Here is a 23,178-nt window from a genome sequence, read left to right as displayed (position 1 = left end):
GAAAAAATGTGACAGGCAACCTAATAGGCCCATCTATGTTTCAGTCAAACAAGTGCTGTCATTGGTGGAGAGAAACATACATGATGCAGGCAAGAAACCCTATAAAAATACTCAGTGTTGAGTGGTTTTGTCTTGGGGACTCGGGCTGTAGATATTGTGGTGAACAATCATGCTGCTGATAGCAGATCTGCTGCTTATTTCTCTTCTGGCTGTCAGAGGAAGGAAGCCTTTGTGTCAAACATATGGGACAAAAGAACTGTCTCAGTTTTCTAAAGAGGGGGACATCAACATTGGAGGCATTTTCTCCTTCCATCAGAACCCAGTCAGTGTCAATCCAGCTCTACAAATCAATCCAGGAACAATCCAGTGTGAAGGGTAAGGTTACTACCAAATGCATTAGATGTGATCTAATGTATGACCCCATTTGTATTCTATGTGGCAAAGCTGTTACTTTTCACAAATTGCACAATTTGCACACTCTCCCTTTTTCAGACTGGATCCGGGGGAGCTCCAGTATGCCTACACTATGATGTTCGCCATAGAGGAGATCAACAACAGCTCAGAGCTGCTACCAGGTGTGACACTGGGCTACAGAATTTTAGACTCCTGCCCGAGTATCCCTCTGTCCATCAGGGCATCATTGAACCTGATGAATCGGTATGAGAGTGAGGAGGGCAGCTGTAACAAACTCTCAAATGTGCATGCTGTCATAGGGGACACCACATCCACCTCTACAATAGGTATTGCACGCACCATGGGACCCTTTCATATACCTGTGGTGAGTGCTGGGGGGATGCACGCCCTCAGCTCACAACAACTGTCAAGTGAATATGTGTTGTTGAATGAAAAGTAATATTTAAATATGCTTTATTTCATATGCAAATTAGCTTTTTTCTCCCTGTTGCTTGTGTTTCAGATCAGTCATTCAGCTACTTGTGCATGTCTCAGTAACAGAAGAGAATATCCTTCTTTCTTCAGAACCATACCTAGTGACATCTATCAGAGCAAAGCATTGGCAAAGCTGGTAAAACACTTTGGCTGGACCTGGGTTGGTGCAATAAGAACTAATAGTGACTATGGAAATGGAGGCATGGCCACTTTCCTGGAAGCAGCTGAGATGGAAGGTGTATGTGTTGAGTACTCAGTGGCTATTTATAGGACGGATCCCAGAAAGTGGTTCTTAGAGGTGGTGGACATCATAAAGAAATCCACCTCTAAGGTAATCGTGGCATTTGCTGATGGTACAGACCTTGACATCCTTATCAAGGAGCTTCATGCTCAGAATGTGACAGGCCTGCAGTGGGTGGGCAGCGAGGGCTGGATCACTTATCGCTATATTGCCTCTCCAGTAAACTACGCTGTGGTCCAGGGGGCAGTGGGCTTTGCGGCACTCAATGCTCACATCCCCGGACTGCAGGAGTTCCTGTCTAACAGCAGGCCGTCCACCACGCCAGGGGATCGGGGACTGGTGGAGTTGTGGGAGATGATGTTCAGCTGCACATTGACTCCCCAAGCAGAGACCCACACTCCGGGTTCAGTGGCAGCCTGCACTGGGGAGGAGTCCCTGCGGGACACAAAAACACGCTTCTCTGATGTTTCAGATGCCAGTCTATTGAATAACGTTTACAAGGCCACATACGCTGTAGGCCATGCACTCCACATGCTGTATACTTGCAATGATGGACATGGGCCTTTTGAGAACAACACTTGCGCTGATAGGGAACATATTCAACCATGGCAGGTAAACATATACAATTTTCCACCAACAAAACCACTGTGCATGTTAACAATGATATAGTCAAACAACTGCACCACTGTCTCTCTGCAGGTGCTGCATTATCTGATGCAGGTCAATTTCACCACTAAGATTGGTCAAACTGTGTTCTTTGATGAGTTGGGTGACCCTGTGGCGCGTTATGCACTGGTAAATTGGCAGAAGGATCAGAATGGTTACATAGTCTTTGAGACCATTGGTTACTATGATGCCTCCCGACCTGAGGGTCAGCAGTTTGAGATGAAAGGAGATGTGGAAGCCATCTGGGCAGGCGAGAATCTTGAGGTAAGTCTATGTAGACAGTCTGTCATGATGAACTTTATTATCTTTCCTCCTTTTTCTATTGGATGAATGTAATGAACAGTTTACTCTCATGACCACTAAGTTATTGTTTCTAAAGGTAATTCATGGTTGCCTGGTTCATTACCTAATTAATATGATTACACATCTGGAAGAAATAAAAATTGTCTCTGTGATGCAGGTGCCATGGTCCATTTGCAGTGAGAGCTGTTTGCCAGGGACCCGCCGGGCTTTTGTCAAGGGCAAACCTATCTGCTGTTTCGATTGCATCATCTGTGCTGATGGGGAGTTCAGCAACAGTACAAGTGAGACAACAGGATTCCTAGCTTTTACTCTAGCACTCATCTTGTTTCTGCTGGGCAAAATCACTGCCAGCACTTTTCTGGTCTACCTGAAGATGTGTGTGCTGTACAGCCTAAACATATTTATGCTTTCAGATGCAGTAAAATGTGACAAATGTCCCCCTGAGTACAAGTCCAACGAAGAGAGGAACAGCTGTGATTTGAAAGCCATTGAGTTCCTCACATTTAGGGAACTCATGGGTATACTGTTGGTCACCTTCTCTGTCTTTGGTGCCTGCCTGGCGATGACGATAGCCCTGATATTTTTCCACTACAGACAGACACCCATTGTCAGGGCCAACAACTCTGAGCTGAGCTTCCTGCTGCTCTTCTCCTTGACTCTGTGTTTCCTGTGCTCTCTGACCTTCATCGGCCGACCGTCTGAGTGGTCCTGCATGCTGCGACACACTGCGTTCGGCATCACATTTGTCCTCTGTATCTCATGTGTTCTGGGGAAAACTATAGTGGTATTAATGGCCTTTAAAGCTACACTTCCAGGCAGAAATGTCATGAAATGGTTTGGACCTGCACAGCAAAGACTCAGTGTTCTAGCGTTCACCCTCATACAGATTGTAATTTGCATACTATGGCTGACAATCAATCCTCCTTTTCCTTTCAAAAATATGAACCACTATAAGGATAAAATCATACTGGAGTGTGCCCTGGGGTCACCTATAGGCTTCTGGGCTGTGTTAGGATACATAGGACTCTTAGCTATGTTATGTTTTGTACTCGCTTTTCTGGCGCGGAAGTTACCTGATAATTTCAATGAAGCCAAATTTATCACTTTCAGCATGTTGATATTCTGCGCAGTCTGGATCACTTTTATCCCAGCTTACGTCAGCTCCCCTGGGAAGTTCACTGTGGCTGTGGAGATATTTGCTATTCTTGCTTCAAGTTATGGTATGCTTTTTTGTATTTTTTTACCCAAATGCTACATCATTTTATTAAAACCTGAGAACAATACAAAGAAACATTTGATGGGTAAAGTCACCTCAAGAGAACTTTAAGTTGTTTTGTTAAAACAACAACAACAACAGATTTTTCCCATTTGTCTCTTAGTCCATCATATATAGGTAATATACATGATGTAGATACATTCGCAGGTCTCACTGTAATTATACAAAATTATTAACTAAAAATGTTTTTCTTTGTTGTTTGGCTTGAAAGATAAAAATTAATTTGCAGCTGTACACAAATATATTCTTATCGTGTCTGTTTACCCACAACTGAGATGCTTTGAATCTGGTCCTCATATTCTAAATATATATGAACACAATATGTAACTGGCTTAGATTTTTATAGATATACAACATGTAAAAATAACATTTTGAATACAATTCAAATGTTACATAAAATCTTCTTGTGTTGTGTTGTTTTTTACAGCCATGAGGAAATGTTTATTTGCAGAACATAATCACTTCATATATATCAGTAAACCATGTGAAAACACACTTTGCTCTATAATGGGCAGTACAGTATTGATGAAGGTGTACTAAAAAATTAAAACTAATTGAAAGTCCATAGATCATATTCAGACCGGTTTAATATTGCTTAATCAAAATGCCAAAAATAATGTTTTGTAATAAAACATTCACATTCAAATTTACAGTTACACTCTTCAATCAAATTGTTATTTATTCCTTGATTTATTTTGTTTAATTCTGTTGCTGTGCTGTTTACAACTTTAAAGGTTTTATTTTATACATATGTATTTATACTTTATATTTTTATAAGAGTTTGTCAAGAGTGGAGTGAATACACTGGTACACTTGCCCACTGCACTTTCACTCAGCTTTGTGGTGGTTTAGGTAGTACAATAGGTGCACATATGTAAGAGGGCAAGGATGGAGCACTGGCAGGTGGTGTCTGACTGATGGTAGTGGGCTGCCTGGGCCAACACTTGGTCCCAGTCCAGCCCTATAGAGTACATGTATACAGTAGCTCTCTAAAGCTCACAAGGTTGTGAATTGTCATTGCTCTGTATGCTACAGACAAATGGTGCAAGGGCAAGTGTAAATTGGATTATAAATTGGTAATATGAATTTTTTGTTATATGAAACTTTGTTATATGAAATTGATTTTTTAAATGATGTGTGATATCATGTTTGATATCACACACACAACAGATATTAATTGTCGGCTATAGCCACAAACTCAATGTCTCTTTGGGTCCCTCCCTCCTTTCGCCCCACCTTGCAGCTCCAGAGAGATGAAACATCACTGTTTTACTATATTTTTTTAAGCTGCTCAAAAATATATAAATACCAGTGCAAGTACATTGTGGTACACGTTATGTCACCAAGGGGTTTAGTTCTCTAACACAGAATGACGTCCATACAAAGGTGGCCAGAGCAAGGGTGGGCACTTTTACAGCTGCTGTTGGTGGCATCTTTCTCTCAGGCTGAGCAGCCGGTGTGCAGGCAGAGAGGGGATCCAGAGAACCCTCAGCTATCTAAGGATGGCGACATCATGTTGGGGGCAATCTTTTCTTTTCACAGCAGCTGGAAAGACAAACGGGATGCCTACATGCACAAACCACTGCCACTGGAATGCACCAGGTAAATTGTTCTGTAGAAATCGATTTAGATTTAAGAGGAAGTGGTTAGAGAAAGGGGTTATTAAACTAAGACTAGAATGACAAATATACCAGCTTGTGTGCATTAATATCATCAGGGGCTTTCATTTATTGGGCTATTGTTTCTATTTCAACTGCTAGTGCTAGTGTGACTATTTATAACTGTTTGCATGAAGTTTGAATTTCAGAGGGTTCCAGTTTGCCCAGGCTATGCTTTTTGCCATTGAGGAGATAAATAAAGCCACAGACTTACTGCCTGGTATCTCTCTGGGCTATGCAATGTATGACTCTTGTGGCTCCATCGCCAGAAGTGTGAGGGTTGCACTGGCTCTGGCAAATGGTAATGAAATTGTATCTGCCCGCTCTGAAGCACCATGTACCAGACCTGCACAGATGCAGGCCATTATGGGGGAAACATCTTCCTCTCCTTGCATGGCTATAGCTACTGTCATTGGGCCATTTCATGTCCCACTGGTATGTATTACATTTGTGAGAAATTACTCTCTTAGAGTATCTACAGTTCCAGCTGCTCAGAGCTCATTGACTGTATAAAGGATTCATGTTGGGAGGTCATTTCTTTTTTTCTTCTTTTTTTTATTTAGATCAGCCACTATGCCACCTGTGCCTGTCTAAGTGATAAAACCAAGTACCCATCCTTCCTCAGGACAATACCCAGTGACTACTACCAGAGCAGAGCCCTGGCCCAGTTAGTCAAGCACTTTGGTTGGACTTGGCTTGGAGCTATTAGAACCAATGATGATTATGGTAATAATGGCATGGCTACATTCACCGAAACTGCACGGCAGCTGGGCATCTGTCTGGAGTACTCTGTGTCTTTCTTTAGAACAGATCCGCCAGACAAAATACAAAAGGTAATTGACATTATCAAGGTTTCCACATCCAAGGTGATTGTCGCTTTCCTCTCTCACCTGGATATGGATGTGCTAATACATGAGCTGTCCCACCACAACTTGACTGGGTACCAGTGGGTTGGCAGTGAAGGATGGATCTTTGATTCCCAAATTGCAGAAATGGACAGGCATCACATTTTGGATGGTGCCATAGGTCTGTCCATCCCAAAAGCACATGTCAGTGGCATGAGAGAGTTCATATTGGATGTGAAGCCACTCAATTCATCTAGCAATGACATTGTAAGAGAGTTCTGGGAGATGCTATTTAGCTGTAAGTTCAAGCGCTCAAAGTCAACAGGGAATCAGAGAGAATGTACTGGACATGAGGATCTGACTGGAGTTCATAACAGCTTCACTGATATGTCCCTCATGCCTATATTTAACAATGTCTACAAAGGAGTGTATGCTGTGGCTCATGCACTTCATGGCATTCTTGGCTGTAATGACACATGCAACAACAAGGTGCAGCTTGATCCCTTCACGGTGAGTTCAAAATAAAGAAAAATACTTCACTAAACACTAAATATTTAGTCTGTTGTGCTGTTGAGCCAATAGACCTAAAATGTGTTAATCGTGAACCATCTTCTAAGATTTTACAGCGCATACGAAATATTCAGTTCAAAACAAAGGAAGGCGTTGACGTTTACTTTAATGAGGATGGCGACCCAGCAGCAAAATATGAAATCATTAACTGGCAGCCAACAGAAAATGGCTTTGTGGACTTTGTGACAGTTGGTCTCTATGATGCATCGCTACCGACCGACAATCAGCTTAATCTGCAAAATAAGTCTTTAATTTGGGCAAAGAACTCAAAACGGGTGAGTTACCATGTCGCCACTTCAATTATTATCTATACTATAATTGTATAGTTGTCACTGCATCAAAATGTTTGATTTGAATGCATCAAGTATACAGGTTAAAGCATTTTCTCACAGACATTTTGTTCATGCAGGTGCCCGTGTCAGTGTGCAGTGAGAAATGTCCCCCAGGAACCCGGAAGGTTCTCCAGAAAGGAAAGCCTGTCTGCTGCTTTGACTGTATAAGATGTGCAGAGGGAGAAATAAGCAACATCACAGGTCTAGTACTATTCAATGCAAAGCTTTTTTCTTTACTGTGCCACAAAACAAATCTGCCACGGCCACACACCTCTCCTAACAAAGGGTATTTATTTGTTTTTTCTAATTTCTAAAACAAGGAAGGTTACCTGGTGGGGAATGCATTATCACTTCATAGTATTTTTTATTCCAAATATATCAAACTATTATTAATGAATCCAACATATCAAACAAATACAGTGTCAGAAATACAGTGAAATTCCAGTAATCACCTAAATAGATTATACGTATATAGTGGCAACTCAAAATAAAAATTAAAGAACCCATGTGAAGAATTTATTTGATTCTAGATTTCTTGTGACATTGTTTTTATGTTTACTGAAAACGTTTAAAATTCCAGATTGATGTTTTTTATGTTGTTTCCAACTCCATATGTATTAAGGTTGAATACAATTGTGATTGTGGTACTCAGACTATTTAAAAAATGTACATTGAAAAACCTCAGCAACACTCCATCATGTATTGGATAACATGTCTAAGTTTTACATGTTATTCACACCCTGGTTTCAGCGTCGATAGGGTTTTTGAACAGATTTATGATTAGATCCCTGAAATAAAGTCTGTGATTAACTAAAGCTCAAGACATTTATTCTGCAATATGAAATACATCAGTAAATATCATGATGTTTTTAAGTATTAACGTGTCCTAGCCAGTTGCCAATAACTGGCTAAATGAATTTATCTCAGCAACATTACACATTAAACATTACAAGCCGAACTTGAAAGCCGATCTAATCTGTACTTGTTGCCTTGTTGTGTTTATAATGTGCTCTTCTAAGCTATTGCTAACTTTCTAAGAAAAAGGTTTTTAAAGACGTGGCAACTACGCTGAATTAAATTAGAAGTTGAAAGCGGTTGGAAGCATAATGATTGTGATGTTGAAGTCATGGGACAGTGGTGTAGTATTTTCATGGCCTAACATTGTATTTAGGCTTCAGAAATCATTAAAAGTTCTTTCAATTTTTAACGATTATTTTGCTAAACAGATCTGACCTCTTTTGTTTGTCAGAGGTCATATTTTCCTAAAATATTTTGAAAGCTAATGGAAAAATCCCTGTGGATTTTCATGGGAACCAGGGAGATGCTAACTTCTGGGTTGGCCTTCAAAAAATATATCATCCCTGCAGCACTTTATGGACCAAATTATAAATGATCATGCCAAAGGAATTGTCCCACAGCTGTCCAGCTATCCTCTGGTAATCATATAGTGTATGTCTCACATGCATTGACGTCTCAAACCTGCTTTACCTCTACTTTTCAGATTCTGTCGCCTGTGTGCGGTGCCATCCTGAATTCTGGTCAAATGAGAGAAGAGATGCTTGTGTAAAGAAGGAGGCAGAGTTTCTTTCATATGAAGATATTATGGGAACACTGCTCACTGCGGCGTCCCTATTTGGAACATGCATGACTGCTTTTGTGGCGTTCATTTTTTTCAGACACAGGAAAACCCCCATAGTCAGGGCCAACAACTCGGAGCTGAGCTTCCTGCTGCTCTTCTCCTTGACTCTGTGTTTCCTGTGCTCTCTGAGCTTCATCGGCCGACCGTCTGAGTGGTCCTGCATGCTGCGACACACTGCATTCGGCATCACCTTTGTCCTCTGTATCTCATGTGTTCTGGGGAAAACTATAGTGGTGTTAATGGCCTTCAGGGCCACACTTCCAGGCAGTAATTTGATAAAATGGTTTGGACCTACACAGCAGAGACTCAGTGTCCTTGTTTTCACTCTCATTCAGGTTGCTATCTGTATCATGTGGTTAACAATTTCTCCTCCTTTTCCATTGAAGAATTTTGAAGAATTCAAGGACAAGATCATCCTGGAGTGTGCTCTGGGCTCAGCTGTAGGGTTTTGGGCTGTTCTTGGGTACATAGGAATTCTGGCCATTTTATGTTTTATTCTTGCTTTTCTGGCGAGGAAGTTGCCTGATAACTTTAATGAAGCCAAATTCATCACCTTCAGCATGCTGATATTCTGCGCAGTCTGGATCACTTTTATTCCAGCTTATGTGAGCTCTCCTGGGAAGTTCAGTGTTGCTGTAGAAATATTTGCTATTCTGGCCTCCAGTTTTGGACTTCTTTTCTGCATTTTCATCCCCAAATGTTATGTAATCTTGTTGAAACCAGAGAAGAATACAAAAAAGAATATGATGGGGAAGGTGGCACTGAAATCATTCTGAGAAGTTACAGAAACGTGGTAGCAAAGGCCTTCTAGTGCTATTTTAATGTTTATATAATCATTTGTTACCTAAGCTTAAGTAAACAGCTGTATTCATTTGACTGAAGACTTGTATTGCACTCTTCTCGTATCACTTAATTAATTTGCAACATAGCACATTGAGATAACAGCATTTAACAACATCTATTTTTAAGTACACATACAGCTAATTCCTAGCGGATTTCACAACATTCAATGCAGTTTGCAAAGTGTAATCAAACAATAAAATGTACATTTTGACAGACAAAAACATCCTAAGCTTAATTTGTTTGGTGTAGTCTCCTGAGGCTTGAGTTCAACCCCTCCTTGTTGTTGAAGGTGCATAAAGCCCTACCACGAGAGGTAGTGCTGGTTGACCTGGCCTGCAGCACAGCGGAGCTATGCCATTGTCGAGGTTACTCCTCTTGGTTCTGCTAATTGGGAAGGGAGACTCTGTGTGCCGCCTGCGAGGCTCAGCACAACCACCAGAACTGGCCCAGGATGGCGACCTTGTTATTGGAGGCATTTTTTCATTTCGCACAAGGCAGGATTATGTAACGAACACATTTCAGATAATACCAGAAGAACGAAAGTGCAAAAAGTATGTATTGTCCAGGCTTTATATAGTATATTTAAAATACTTAATTTGTCTTTTTATGTTTTGCACTGTATTTAAGACAATAACACCCTGATTAATTATTTTACACTATTTTTCTTTCACCATCCCAGCTTCAATTTTAGAGAGTTCAAATTTGCTCAAGCAATGATCTTTGCCATAAATGAGATCAACAAAAATCCCGAAATGCTGCCCAATGTTACACTCGGCTACAAGATATATGATAACTGCGGAGCCATGGACATACTGAGAGCTGCACTGGCACTGGTGAGTGGAATAGAAGGAGAAGTCAGTGATGACAACTGCACTAGAGGTGAGACAGTGCAAGCCATCTTGGGACATTCGGGATCCAGACCAACTATTGCATTTGAACAAGTTGTTGGAAGGTTTCATATACCTGTGGTAAGTAAGACAGATCATTAAAGTTATTCTGAGGTGTCATTTAATATTGGCTGATTGGGGTGCAGAGTACTCACAATTATTCCTGTCAAAATTACAGCTATAAGATGAATTTGAGAGGTCAAATGCTAGAATATTAAATGTAGGCTCTTTTTCTTCCAGTCAAATGTGTATTTCATTGCAGATCAGCCATTTTGCCACCTGTGCTTGTTTGAGCAACAGGAGAGAGTATCCCACCTTCTTCAGAACAATTCCCAGTGACTACTACCAGAGCAGAGCCCTGGCAAAGCTGGTCAGGCTATTCAGTTGGACCTGGATTGGGGCTATAGCTGTGGATAATGAATATGGACGCAAAGGCATAGCTGCATTTATTCAAAATGCACAAGATAATGGAGTCTGCATTGAGTATTCTGAATTCATTTCATCGTCAGGTCCACTTGAAAGTCTACAGAGAATAATAACGATTATTAAGCATGCCACCTCCAGAGTTATTGTGGCTTTTATGTCCCACAGAGAAATCAAGTTGCTGGCAACTGAGTTGTACAGACAGAACATCACAGGGCTACAGTGGGTTGGCAGTGAGGCCTGGATCACAGATCACTCTCTGACCGACAGTGAGGGACACAGCATCCTGGAAGGTGCGCTAGGCTTCACTGTCAGCCGAGCTCAGATCCCAGGGCTGGAGGAGCACCTGAGGCAGCTCCACCCCTCGCAGTTCCCCCACAGTCAGTTTGTCAGAGATTTCTGGGAGGATGTGTTTGACTGCTCTCTGAATGAAACTGCAAACACACAAAGAAAGCCATGCAGCGGCTTTGAGAGCCTACAAAACATTGAGTCGACATTCACTGATGTGTCCGAGCTGCGATTCTCTAACAACGTGTACAAGTCAGTTTATGCAGTGGCTCATGCTCTTGACAACCTGATTAAATGTGAGGATGGTAAAGGACCTTTTGCTTCTGGGAGCTGCGCTGATGCCAAACACATTGAGCCATGGCAGGTGAGGAACCAGCAGTCGACAGTCACAGAGTGATAACAGCAGCAATCTGTCATTTAATCACTGCGTGATTTCTTAACTAGGTTGTGAAACATCTCAGCACTGTGAATTTCACCACTGGGGGAGGGGAGAGAGTTTATTTCGACAATAACGGAGACTCGCCTGCAAGATATGAACTCATCAACTTACAACTGACAAACAAAGGAACCATGGAAGGAGTGACAGTTGGCCTCTATGATGCTTCTCTTCCAGAGAGTCATCAGTTTATAATGAACAACATCCCAGTCAACTGGGGAAATAAGCTCAGCAAGGTAAAGTGGAGACTTAACTGTGCTGTGATTAATGAAACATTCAAAAACCTTAATATGGATGTTGACTTATTTTAATTTTATTTTTCTGTACAGGTCGTGCCTGTGTCAGTCTGCAGTAGGAGCTGTCTCAGAGGTACTCGTAAGGTCCTCCAAAAAGGAAGGCCAGTCTGCTGTTATGATTGCATCCCCTGTCCAGCTGGAGAGATCAGTAATTTATCAGGTAAACTCTGTAGACTACTGTTGACAGTAAATCTGTATTCATTTTGTTGTAAATTAACAAAAATCAGGAACCCAGATATTTCGTGGCTGTTGACCTCCAAAACCATGACATTTAACTTACACATTTCTCTGTATTGTTTTTCATTTTTGCAGATTCAGTAGACTGTATGAAATGTCCACTTGAATATTGGTCGAACAACGAAAAAGATGCCTGCATCCCCAAAGCAATAGAATTCCTGGCGTATGATGAAATCCTGGGAACACTGTTAGCCTTGTTTTCATTACTGGGAGTTTATTTAACGATGATCACGACAATAGTCTTCTACTGCCACAAAGAAACCCCACTAGTACGTGCCAACAACTCTGAGCTGAGCTTCCTGCTGCTCTTCTCCTTGACTCTGTGTTTCCTGTGCTCTCTGACCTTCATCGGCCGACCGTCTGAGTGGTCCTGCATGCTGCGACACACTGCGTTCGGCATCACCTTTGTCCTCTGCATCTCATGTGTTCTGGGGAAAACTATAGTGGTATTAATGGCCTTCAGGGCCACACTTCCAGGCAGAAATGTGATGAAATGGTTTGGGCCTGCGCAGCAGAGACTCAGTGTCTTGGCTTTCACACTTATACAGGTTTTAACTTGTTTACTGTGGCTGACGATCAGCCCTCCATTTCCTTTTAAGAATCCGCTTCTTTATGAGGACAGAATTATCTTAGAGTGTGATCTCGGATCAGCTGTCGGGTTCTGGGCGGTGTTGGGATACATAGGACTCTTGGCTCTCCTATGTTTTTTACTCGCTTTCTTGGCTCGAAAGCTACCCGATAATTTCAATGAAGCCAAACTGATCACCTTCAGCATGCTGATATTCTGTGCAGTCTGGATCACATTTATCCCAGCATATGTCAGCTCCCCTGGGAAGTTCACTGTGGCTGTAGAAATATTTGCCATTCTGGCCTCCAGCTATGGGCTACTCTTCTGCATTTTTTTCCCAAAATGTTTTATAATTCTGTTTAGGCCTGAACAAAACACGAGGAAACATATAATGGGAAAGACATCTAATTCTGACATACGTTACTGACCACAGTCACATCATTTTTTCAAGTAATTATTTTTCCTTTACTGCAGTTTTTTCTTTTGACCAAACTATAATATGTGCTTCTACATTTGTTTGTGAATAAATCATATTAAATAAATATTCATCATGTTCAAATGACTCTGTTGTTCTTTCACATATTTATACTGCAAATAAAATAAGAAAGGGGGAAATTAGTGAACACTGTCCATGCACATATACATCTTCTGATGTTGTATTTCCCTATCTCACAAAATAAATAAAATGAAAATAGTAATAGAGTTTCCAACAATTTGAATTTGGTAAATTAATTCTAGGGCCCTTATTCATATTATAAACAGATCTATTCACCAGACATTACATCTACCACACAAGTAATATTATAGTGTGAGAAATATACAGCAAGTTTATTTGTAGGATTAGTGCTCAGTACTGCAGCCTGCGGTTTTACAGTGCATCTTTTTTTTACCTAATAAAATTATTATCAATATTCATCACAGCAAACATACAATAAAGTACAAGTTCCAACAGCCAAGCTTTTCATGAATACAAAGCTAGGCATGTAACTCATGAAGTTATATTTGATTTTTCGATGATGTTTTTCCTTAGTAAGCAATACAATTTCAACTTTTGTCAGCTTTCTGTAGTTTGCCTTTGTCTGCCAATCCTCATAACGTACTTTTACACATTTCAGCGGTTCCCTGAATTGGTTGCCCCATCTTGGCCTGCAACATGAGGTCAGGTTCATTGTGCAGAGCATGTTGGGCCTATTAATGGCCTCAGTGTTTTGGAATGTGGTTTTGAATTGAGGCCACTAGCAGTTAGAAATCAGGATTCACCATTATCTAATACGACACTGATCTAAAAAAACATCCCTATTGCAGATAAACTACTATAAACAACTAAAACTTCTAAACCATGATAGCTCTCCTACAATATTGTTCTGTTAAGCGTCAATAAAGCATGAGGCCTGCAATCCATACCCATAATGCCACTCACGTGAAAAAAAAATGTGGTGACTCTGTTACAAGTTCACACATACCATGATGCAAGGGTTGCATATGTAAACAAAAACAACACTAAAAAAACGAGAGAAAAAAACAGAATAAGACAAGTCTCCATCTGTTATGCACTTGACTTTATTACCCTGTGGTTTGACTCTTGTGGGAAAACTGCAATAAGGCCCCGTCATGCATACACAGGTGTCAACAACAGGTGGCTTATTTCTTCAAGCAGAAAAAAACACAGTCTATACTAATTAACACCTTTGTCACAACATGTACATGCTCAATTTTAATGATTAAGGGTTTGTTTTGATCCATCTCCACCTCCCCTTTTCTTTTCTTTTTTTCTCAGCTTTGAGGTCAACACTACCATGGCATTGTTTTTGCCTGTTAGAAATCTATTACATAGTATTATGGTAGCTATTGTTCCTGATTATTTGACCCTAAATCGCCATTGGGCCATATTATTTAATATTTTCCAAATCTTAGCTTTTTGGAGGATGTTTTCTATCCCAAACAAATGCATTTCACCTTGGACATCTGAACGTTAGAATTTCCAGGTACAGTAAGCTAGGCCTGCGTGACACCAAGGAACATTTGCTGTCCTCTCTTTTATTGGAATGTCTTGATCACATCCGCACACTTGACAACATTAACACTTTGAAGCTGAAGCTGTACAGTCACAGACTGACCTGCCGGCTCCACTGCTGGGTTTTGGGTTACAATCAAGGGCACCACTGAGATGTTGATGAGGAAATCCTGCCATACTGACAATTGTACCAGTTTGGTTGCAAGCTTGCTTCTTTAACCTTTAGTCCACCACTGCTGTCATGCATAACATTTTTATTGTTTTGTGTATAACCTACCGTGCATTTGTGCAGATGACATTTAAACTAAATAAATCAGTAGTTGATACATATTTATACACACACACACAGTTTGTTACTGTGCCTGATTAGTTCATTGTTTGGCTACAGATCAATGAACATGTGATGTCACATTTGTGAGTTTGTGGTATGATATTGCTGTTAGTAGTGGAGATGGGATCAACTAACTTGCCATACAATACTGGAATATTTCTACATCATGTCTTTTGACTACGACAAAGAGTAGAGTGGCTTGGCTGTGACAATAATTCTCTTTTAACTCAATCATTTACCACAAAAAGTTATCCTCAATGTCTATTGTTATAACCAACTTGATTATTATTTGTTTGATTACTGTTGGTAAATCAAGACAATAGTTCCATAATAATAGAAACGGACTTGTTAAATAATTGTGTTATGACCTGAAGAATCATTAAACAGTTGACATGTAAACAGCTCCACAGAACCCGCTCAGTACACATATTGCATACTCTTTGTATACTGTCCACATCATTTTTTTTTTCCCTGGAGGACTTTACACTCTGAAGCAGCAGATCCACATATGGACATGACCTAGGTTGAACGTGCATATCCAGGGTATAAAGAGTGCAGGAGGGACCATGTTTGAAAAAAGCTGCCTGAAGAGGGAAGCGATGCCTCTGTTGAAGCTCGCCCTCCTTCTTCTTCTGCTCAGGGGGGTGACTCCTGTGTGTCGGCTGCAGGGAATTGTACAACCCCCAGAGCTGACCAAGGCTGGCCACTTCTCCTTAGGTGGCATTTTCACCTTCCGCACTGGTTACAGAGGCAGCGTGCCCACGTTTCAAACCTTACCCGATCCACCAAAGTGCCTGAAGTAAGTATGTTTTAAATTTGATATTGTTATATAACGCCTTTTCTTCTTTAAAACATTTCTGTGCAAATCAAACCATTCCGTTTTTGTTTCTAGCATCAATGTAAGAGAGTTCAAATTTGCCCAGACCATGATCTTTGCAATCGAGGAAATAAATCAAGATCCTGCAATTCTCCCGGATCATACACTGGGCTACAAAATATACAATTCCTGTGGAATGACAAACATTATCAAGTCCGCTGTAGATTCAACCACTGGGCAGAGGGAGATCATAGACGAGTGGAACTGTACCACGGCTGACACTACCCTGGCTGTACTGGGCCACTCGGCCTCTGCACCCACGGTGGGATTCGCTCGGATTATAGGAAGATTTCAGATTCCAGTGGTAAATATTTTACTTTTAATCACTGTCATCCGGGTTGAAATGATTGTGGATATGTCTAACTATAGATTTCAAAAAGCATCTTAATTATCTTGTCTAATTATATAGATACTTAGTATTTGACACATTTTTAATCGTTTCACTTGATGAACAAATATCTGTTGTATTTAACTTTGTCACAGATCAGCCACTTTGCAACCTGTGCATGTCTGAGCAACAGGGAGGAATTCCCATCCTTCTTCCGAACCATTCCGAGTGACCTCCACCAGAGCAGAGCCTTGGCAAAGCTGGTCCGGCTCTTTGGCTGGACCTGGGTGGGGGCAATAAGTAATAAAAATGACTATGGTATCAACGGCATCGCTACATTTACGCAAGCTGCACGAGAAGAGGGGGTATGCATCGAATATTACCAGGCATTCGAGCAAACAGGTCCTGTCCGTGAGTTAAGCAAAGTAGTAGAAACTGTGAGGTACTCCACCTCTAAAGTCATCGTGGCCTTCATGTCCCACAGAGAGGTTAAAGTGCTGGCAACAGAGCTGTACAAACAGAACATTACAGGACTGCAGTGGGTTGGCAGCGATGCCTGGATCACAGATCACTCTCTGACCGACAGTGAGGGACACAGCATCCTTGTGGGCTCTCTGGGCTTCGTCGTCAGCCGAGCTCAGATCCCAGGACTGGAGGAGCACCTGAGGCGGGTCCACCCCTCCCAGTTCCCTCACAGTCAGTTTGTCAGAGACTTCTGGGAAGACTCCTTTGGCTGCTCTCTGAGTGACAACACTAGCACTCAAAGAAAGCCATGCAGCGGTTATGAGAGCTTGCAGAATGCCAAATCATATTTCACAGATGTTTCAGAGCTGAGATTCACAAACAATGTGTACAAGTCCGTTTATGCAGTGGCTAATGCTCTTCATGACATGGTCATGTGTGAAGAGAAGAGGGGCCCTTTCTATAATGGGAGCTGTGCTGACCCCAAACACATTCAACCATGGCAGGTGAGGAGGAAAAATGAAAAAAAAGTTTATTGATGTTTTAATATGTCCCATAAAACTCAGATCTAAATTGAAATATAAAGAGAGTCTCTCCTCCCTCTTCTATACAGGTGCTACATTATTTACAGAATATCAACTTCACAACAAGTCAGGGGGAGAGAGTGACTTTTGACCAGAATGGAGACCCACAAGCAAGATATGAGCTCATAAATTTGCAGCATGTATCTTCAGGGACCATGCATGTTGCCACAGTCGGTGTTTTTGACGCCACTCTGCCCCGCGAGCGTCAATTTACATTGAATGACATGAAGATAGTTTGGAGTGGAGGAAGTCATACGGTACACATTCATATTGCTTTGTTGTCACATTTCTGGGTTGTCAGTCACAATGTCTTACTTCACAATATTTAATGATCAACTTATAACCATAATCCACATAAAATGGTTCATAACGTCATTGAATGCTGCACATGTGCGCCAATAAGATACATAATGAACACTCCTCCACATACTCATGCACCAGGTGCCGGTGTCAGTGTGCAGCGAGAGCTGCCCTCCAGGAAAACGCAAAGTCCTGCAGAAGGGAAGACCTGTTTGCTGTTACGATTGCATACCATGTGCAGAAGGAGAAATCAGCAACATTACAGGTTGGATTAAGAAAAAGAGAAATTTCAAACATTATATAAACACGCAACAACAAACTTAGCCCTTTGATCTAATCAACCTCATTGTCTCTTTTAAAAACAGACTCTGTGGAGTGCTTCAAATGTCCTACTGATTACTGGCCGAACACCAGAGGAGACACGTGCATCTTGAAGGAAATTGAATTTCTGTCCTATGCTGAGTTGATGGGGATGATTTTAACATTCTTTTGTTTGCTGGGAGCAATTTTGACAAGTATGATAGCATTAGTGTTCTTTCACTCCCGGGAAACTCCCATTGTCAGGGCCAACAACTCTGAGCTGAGCTTCCTGCTGCTCTTCTCCTTGACTCTGTGTTTCCTGTGCTCTCTGACCTTCATCGGCCGACCGTCTGAGTGGTCCTGCATGCTGCGACACACTGCATTCGGCATCACCTTTGTCCTCTGTATCTCATGTGTTCTGGGGAAAACTATAGTGGTATTAATGGCCTTTAAAGCTACACTTCCAGGCAGAAATGTTATGAAATGGTTTGGACCTGCACAACAGAGACTCAGTGTTCTAGCGTTCACCCTCATACAGATTGTAATTTGCATACTTTGGCTGACAATCAATCCTCCTTTTCCCTTCAAAAATATGAACCACTATAAGGATAAAATCATACTGGAGTGTGCCCTGGGATCACCTATAGGCTTCTGGGCTGTGTTAGGATACATAGGACTCTTAGCTATGTTATGTTTTGTACTCGCTTTTCTGGCGCGGAAGTTACCTGATAATTTCAATGAAGCCAAATTTATCACTTTCAGCATGTTGATATTCTGCGCAGTCTGGATCACTTTTGTCCCAGCTTACGTCAGCTCCCCTGGGAAGTTCACTGTGGCTGTGGAGATATTTGCTATTCTAGCCTCCAGTTATGGACTTCTTTTCTGCATTTTCATCCCCAAATGTTATGTAATCTTATTGAAACCAGAACAAAATACCAAAAAGCATATAATGGGAAAAACAAAGGATATTCAATATTGATTTCACATTGTTGTCATTCATTTCTTTTTAAAATGTTCTAATTTTCAAATTATTTTCTCATTTTAATTAATCGCCCGCTGCTATCAAAGTTCTACAATTAAATCTTCCCTCAATAATGTAAAGGAACCAAGCGTTTTTCCTGAAATACTAGCAAAGATGTCATCCATTGTGTATAGTAAATAATAAATAATCTTTGTGAATTCTGTTATGTTAAGAAATGTTGAGCAATTTCCCTTCTTGTTAAATTACTCCTTCAGGAGAACAAACACAATATACTGTAATGTCAACAAAACTGCTCCTGAATGGAAGTTTTTACATTAACACTTCACATAATTTGGGTTTTTTAATCAAATCTTGAATCAGACTCTTGAGATTTATTCTAAAAGACCATGTTTTCTGTATCTTTCACAGATCATCTCTGACACACATTGATTTATTTCTGCTGTCATAATTCTTACCCTAGAAGGCTTGTGGATTATTGAGTAACATTTCCTTGGCATTTGACCTTTATTTGCTTGTATACGTAAATAAAAATATACATTATCAGCATCACGTCATTTATTGAAATGTAGGTCACACGGCAACACTGCATGCGGGTGAATACATCCATAAATACAGACGCATGTGGAGCACGAATAAAACTTTGTCAACAACTGCCTCCTCTTCTTTTCAGACGTTACCGTGGTGAGCAGAAGAATATCTCAGAAAGTACAACACATGAAATCCTGAGCCCAATGCAGTAGAAGACCATGTCTGGTATGGCATGATGATGTGGTAGAACGGGCACTTGGCAGCATGAATAGGCAGATGACAATCTGCCTTTGAGGCTAGTTTGGGAGCAAAGGGAGGCCGTACCTGTATTAGTATGGTGTACCTAATAAGGTGCTCTCTCACTGTATAATGGTAATACATTTATTTTGACATATTTCATGTCTCACATGACACATGCTGTCTTTAATATGTAATGCCTAAACTGTGTGCACTGGACAATGCACTCAGTATCTGGTGCGAGTTTACGGAATCAGTAAAACTCAAGGGCCTTAATAAAATTGCTGTTTGTGAACAGTAAGTGACCATTATTTGGAAACAGGGCTCATGTGCAATATCGAAAGGTTAATTCTGTCCAACATCCTTCCAGTCCTATGCCCAAAAAAAAAAAAGAAATAAAAATTTGCATGTACCTATGAGAATGGCCCAATAAGTTGCCTCCTACAACTGTTTAGAAGAGAGGAAGCTATAAAACACATCCTACCAACCGGCGTGAAGGTGCCAAAGGCGAGACTCTGAGATGACAACAGTCACATTTGTCTTCTTAACACTGTTGGCTTGGATGGTGTCCACTGGCACATGGCTCAGCCTGGACCAGCGTGCTGAGCTCACTCAGTATGGGCATGATGACGAGACGAAGGGCTGCAGTTCAAGTGCATCATATAAAAACGCTGTTACTCATGACACAACACAACTGACACTGACATGTGAGAGGTGAGTAAATTGTTGGTAAAATGTCCGATGCTTTCTAGATTTCCTCCATGTGTATCTTGCTCATTGACTTGCTTTTCTGTCTTTTTTTGTTAAAGATGCAGATACCCCAGTGTGGTATCCCACAATTTAATCAGCAATTAGCTTGTGATTTAATAATGCTTAAGCGAGGGACCAGCCTGAATCATGGGGTCTTTAACACCCCTCAAAAGACAATTAGACAATCTCTGGAGGATCTTTTATGAGTCAATTACAATTTAAAGTAATTTACTCTAATTGTAAACATAATAACAGTCTCACGGTTGGGTTATTATGCTTTTCATCTTGCATTGTTGGATCTGAAGCTCATGTATGGCTACAAATGATGAGTGGTTGGGGAAAAAATGCAACGGATGACAGTAATAAGGTGTTCTGAATATGTGACAATGTACTCATGAACTGACATTTGTTTAGATCTCCTGAAATGAGTGCAGCCATGGAGATGATCTTCACACAGGACAGGATCACAGAAGTGTACACTTTCTTTCCTGGTCTACTTGTGGACGTTATGTTCTTTAATGGTTGTGTGAATCCTTTTGGAGGAGTGAAGGAGACTATGAATGGAGAGAAGCCAAACAGGCATGTCTGCAAATGTCAAGTTCAGCAGTTGTTGGTGTATTTCCAGTCAAAGACCCGCTGTATTTTACTTACAATGGAGGTGAGCATGAGTGCTTGACAGTTATCACATTATGACATTGCATGTGAAATGAAATCGGAATCTGAATTTAGTACAGTATTTGCAATGTTTCCATTGCCAATTCCCATTTGTGCAGAAAAGGTATTTCTCCTTCTGCAAATGTATCTGTATGAATGTAAAATGTATAATTAACATAATATGTTTCATCTATAAATTCTTTCATACAGATAGAGATCCATAATGAGAGCGCAGATTTGAATTACAAAAGAATCTGTGCTTCATCTGTTATCCGGAGATCTGCGGAACACATCATTACCCTTGTTATAGACGACCGCTGGAAAACAACGCTTTGTATCTGCATCTGTAAATCATGCAACCTTGAGTTAAAAAATCTGCAAGGTGTTTTGTACAGAGAATTTGGGCCTACATTCATCTTCATACTATCTAAGAACCAAATGAGCCTGATGTCCTCTGACGAGTCGAAAGCGGCTGGCGTCAGGATCTGCTGTGTTCAGGTTCTAACTTTTGTTTTTTACCATAAGTGTTTGATTTCGTTTTCTAAACATTAATGTGTTTCACAGATTTATCAGTGTTCATCGCTGCTGGGGGAGTTGTATAAATACAAAAATAATGCAGTAAACTGTTAGACCAGATGTATTCAAACCATGCCAGCTTTGCCAGGTATGCAATCTTCAAGGTTGATTGTTTTCAAGATATCTGCTGATATCAGAGGAAAGACATTGCTGTGTACATGTGCATGCCTGTTGCACAGAAGTATTTTATTATTTTACACATCCCCCAGAAATTCATTTGAGAACCCCTTTGAAGATAAAAATAACCAAATGGGAATGTCAATTTGGGAATTTATATCTCTATGCATATATTTGGTAATCCAATACATGACACAGTTACCACAGTGAAAAAGAAAAAAAGGAATACATTATATATTGTCTTATCACCCACCTGTATTTGCATTAATCTGTGATTTGACTGTGCTGTAACAAATTTTCATATCAACAGATGCTGTCAAAGTTCTACACAACACTATGTCCAAAAGATGCATTTCTCTCAGGTAATATACAAAAGAAAGATGTTTTTCCCTACAAAAAATATGTATGTTTAAATATTCTTAAGCATTTACTCAATAAGTGCTAACTTATTTTCTGTTGATGGCATCAAATTCACCGTCCACACAGGCAGGGTGGAGAGTGTGCAGCCGGACAGCAGCAGATGGGTTGGGCGATTTTTTCTGACAGCTGTGTTACTGCTTGGAACCTACATGAGAAGAATGAAAATATCACCAAACAGTGTCAGTCCTGTTAGCGACAGTAACTCCACAATGGTGCTGCTTTTAAGCCTGATGTCGCACACCTTTTCACCGTCAGCCACCATCCACCAGCCCTCAGAGTGGTCCCGCATCACTGTCAGGATCTCTGTTACTGTCTACCTCTTTTGTGCTTTGGGTACAACTGTGCCTGTGTTACTCCTCTGCAGGGCTGCACACAATGTCATGAAACTGTTATGTCTGTCAGAACAGCAGTTTAGGGCTCTGCCTTTTAATGTGTTGTTACTCTGTGGCTTTTCTTCTTTAAATAGGAACGTGAAACAGTGGATTGAAGACATACTTGTTGAGGGTAATGTTGGATCAACACAAAGATCCTGGTCTTTGTTAAGGCAGATGGAGCTACTGGCTACTTCTTACTGTATGTTTTTCTTACTTCTGAACTTCCTCCAATTCATCCTGGCAAAACTGAATTTTTTGAGTGTCCTGTTACATGTGCAACTGGTAATCTGCCTTCAGAATTCAAGGATACCAACAAAGTATATTCTGGATATTAAGATCCGCAGGTTGATTTGAATTCACTTTTCATAAACTTTCTGTACCAATAAAGGTGTCATAATGTGATAAAAACAAGTGTATTAAAAAATGTAAAACTCATCATGTATTTTTCCCCTAATTGTTTGATCCTTGTGATAAAAAACATTTACACCATCTAAAACCCCAGTTTTAATAACCCACTTCCATGAAGCATTTTAACTGGAACAATAATTTGAATAATAATTTAAAGTTAAGCAACTATATGCTTAACATCTCAGATGAATAAAGTAACAAAGAAAATATCTGAAAGTGTGGATCAGTCTTAATGAGATCCTAAACAGCTGAATCAAAGGTAATCGTTGCGAACATTTTCAGTTTGCATTGTTTTGTATTTCTTTTAACGAAATAGCCAACACTGATTTATGTCCATGACAGTTCAATATAATAAGTGTCTGTGGCTGCATGTGTTTTCATTAGCTCTGCTACACAGTTAAGACACTATTACTGAAAATAACACAGTGCCCTTTATCACATCATCACATTCTGAACATTAATGTCTTGTACGTTAATTTATGCAATTACATCATTATACAATTTCATTTATATTCAAACACATGGCAGTAAATCAATTAA

The 23,178-nt window shown here is 40.5% G+C and overlaps 5 protein-coding genes across 5 annotated transcripts; all 5 read left to right on the top strand.

Annotated features, from left to right (window-relative positions):
• The first annotated feature begins 169 nt into the window (after nucleotides 1-169).
• On the top strand, nucleotides 170-3,425 carry LOC118299751 (extracellular calcium-sensing receptor-like). Its single transcript, XM_035623733.2, has 6 exons — nucleotides 170-375; nucleotides 493-778; nucleotides 917-1,741; nucleotides 1,829-2,059; nucleotides 2,256-2,379; nucleotides 2,512-3,425. Exons 1-6 carry the CDS (start codon nucleotides 170-172, stop codon nucleotides 3,423-3,425), a joined length of 2,586 nt encoding a protein of 861 aa, XP_035479626.2.
• A 1,357-nt stretch (nucleotides 3,426-4,782) lies between these two features.
• LOC118299750 (extracellular calcium-sensing receptor-like) lies at nucleotides 4,783-9,194 on the top strand. The gene is made up of 6 exons (XM_035623732.2): nucleotides 4,783-4,976; nucleotides 5,170-5,467; nucleotides 5,596-6,387; nucleotides 6,495-6,722; nucleotides 6,857-6,980; nucleotides 8,281-9,194. The coding sequence occupies exons 1-6, from the start codon at nucleotides 4,888-4,890 to the stop codon at nucleotides 9,192-9,194; spliced, it is 2,445 nt and encodes an 814-aa protein (XP_035479625.1). The 5' UTR covers nucleotides 4,783-4,887.
• Nucleotides 9,195-9,944: 750 nt separating this feature from the next.
• On the top strand, nucleotides 9,945-12,871 carry LOC118299234 (extracellular calcium-sensing receptor-like). The gene is made up of 5 exons (XM_035622771.2): nucleotides 9,945-10,229; nucleotides 10,411-11,223; nucleotides 11,304-11,531; nucleotides 11,625-11,751; nucleotides 11,904-12,871. The coding sequence occupies exons 1-5, from the start codon at nucleotides 9,975-9,977 to the stop codon at nucleotides 12,821-12,823; spliced, it is 2,343 nt and encodes a 780-aa protein (XP_035478664.1). The 5' UTR covers nucleotides 9,945-9,974; the 3' UTR covers nucleotides 12,824-12,871.
• A 2,768-nt stretch (nucleotides 12,872-15,639) lies between these two features.
• On the top strand, nucleotides 15,640-19,072 carry LOC118299862 (extracellular calcium-sensing receptor-like). The gene is made up of 5 exons (XM_035623943.2): nucleotides 15,640-15,922; nucleotides 16,102-16,914; nucleotides 17,022-17,249; nucleotides 17,434-17,557; nucleotides 17,658-19,072. The coding sequence occupies exons 1-5, from the start codon at nucleotides 15,668-15,670 to the stop codon at nucleotides 18,569-18,571; spliced, it is 2,334 nt and encodes a 777-aa protein (XP_035479836.1). The 5' UTR covers nucleotides 15,640-15,667; the 3' UTR covers nucleotides 18,572-19,072.
• A 1,377-nt stretch (nucleotides 19,073-20,449) lies between these two features.
• Nucleotides 20,450-22,625, top strand: LOC118299866. The gene is made up of 4 exons (XM_035623945.1): nucleotides 20,450-20,747; nucleotides 20,954-21,241; nucleotides 21,747-21,798; nucleotides 21,923-22,625. The coding sequence occupies exons 1-4, from the start codon at nucleotides 20,514-20,516 to the stop codon at nucleotides 22,582-22,584; spliced, it is 1,236 nt and encodes a 411-aa protein (XP_035479838.1). The 5' UTR covers nucleotides 20,450-20,513; the 3' UTR covers nucleotides 22,585-22,625.
• Nucleotides 22,626-23,178: the final 553 nt, after the last annotated feature.

The sequence above is a fragment of the Scophthalmus maximus genome, chromosome 11 (genome assembly GCF_022379125.1).
Source record: "Scophthalmus maximus strain ysfricsl-2021 chromosome 11, ASM2237912v1, whole genome shotgun sequence".
Lineage (NCBI taxonomy): Eukaryota > Metazoa > Chordata > Actinopteri > Pleuronectiformes > Scophthalmidae > Scophthalmus > Scophthalmus maximus.
This window is presented reverse-complemented; position numbering and strand designations above follow the sequence as displayed.

Coding starts and splice junctions, on each gene's coding strand:
- LOC118299234 (XM_035622771.2), top strand. CDS start 9,975: ATGATCTTTGCCATAAATGAGATCAACAAAAATCCCGAAATGCTGCCC. Junction 11,532..11,624: donor GGGGAAATAAGCTCAGCAAG/GTAAAGTGGAGA, acceptor TTTTCTGTACAG/GTCGTGCCTGTGTCAGTCTG. Junction 11,752..11,903: donor AGAGATCAGTAATTTATCAG/GTAAACTCTGTA, acceptor TCATTTTTGCAG/ATTCAGTAGACTGTATGAAA.
- LOC118299751 (XM_035623733.2), top strand. CDS start 170: ATGCTGCTGATAGCAGATCTGCTGCTTATTTCTCTTCTGGCTGTCAGA. Junction 376..492: donor GGAACAATCCAGTGTGAAGG/GTAAGGTTACTA, acceptor TCCCTTTTTCAG/ACTGGATCCGGGGGAGCTCC. Junction 2,060..2,255: donor GGGCAGGCGAGAATCTTGAG/GTAAGTCTATGT, acceptor TCTGTGATGCAG/GTGCCATGGTCCATTTGCAG.
- LOC118299866 (XM_035623945.1), top strand. CDS start 20,514: ATGAGTGCAGCCATGGAGATGATCTTCACACAGGACAGGATCACAGAA. Junction 20,748..20,953: donor GTATTTTACTTACAATGGAG/GTGAGCATGAGT, acceptor TCTTTCATACAG/ATAGAGATCCATAATGAGAG. Junction 21,799..21,922: donor AAAAGATGCATTTCTCTCAG/GTAATATACAAA, acceptor CCGTCCACACAG/GCAGGGTGGAGAGTGTGCAG.
- LOC118299750 (XM_035623732.2), top strand. CDS start 4,888: ATGTTGGGGGCAATCTTTTCTTTTCACAGCAGCTGGAAAGACAAACGG. Junction 4,977..5,169: donor CTGCCACTGGAATGCACCAG/GTAAATTGTTCT, acceptor GTTTGCATGAAG/TTTGAATTTCAGAGGGTTCC. Junction 6,388..6,494: donor TGCAGCTTGATCCCTTCACG/GTGAGTTCAAAA, acceptor CCATCTTCTAAG/ATTTTACAGCGCATACGAAA.
- LOC118299862 (XM_035623943.2), top strand. CDS start 15,668: ATGATCTTTGCAATCGAGGAAATAAATCAAGATCCTGCAATTCTCCCG. Junction 16,915..17,021: donor AACACATTCAACCATGGCAG/GTGAGGAGGAAA, acceptor TCTTCTATACAG/GTGCTACATTATTTACAGAA. Junction 17,250..17,433: donor GGAGTGGAGGAAGTCATACG/GTACACATTCAT, acceptor CTCATGCACCAG/GTGCCGGTGTCAGTGTGCAG.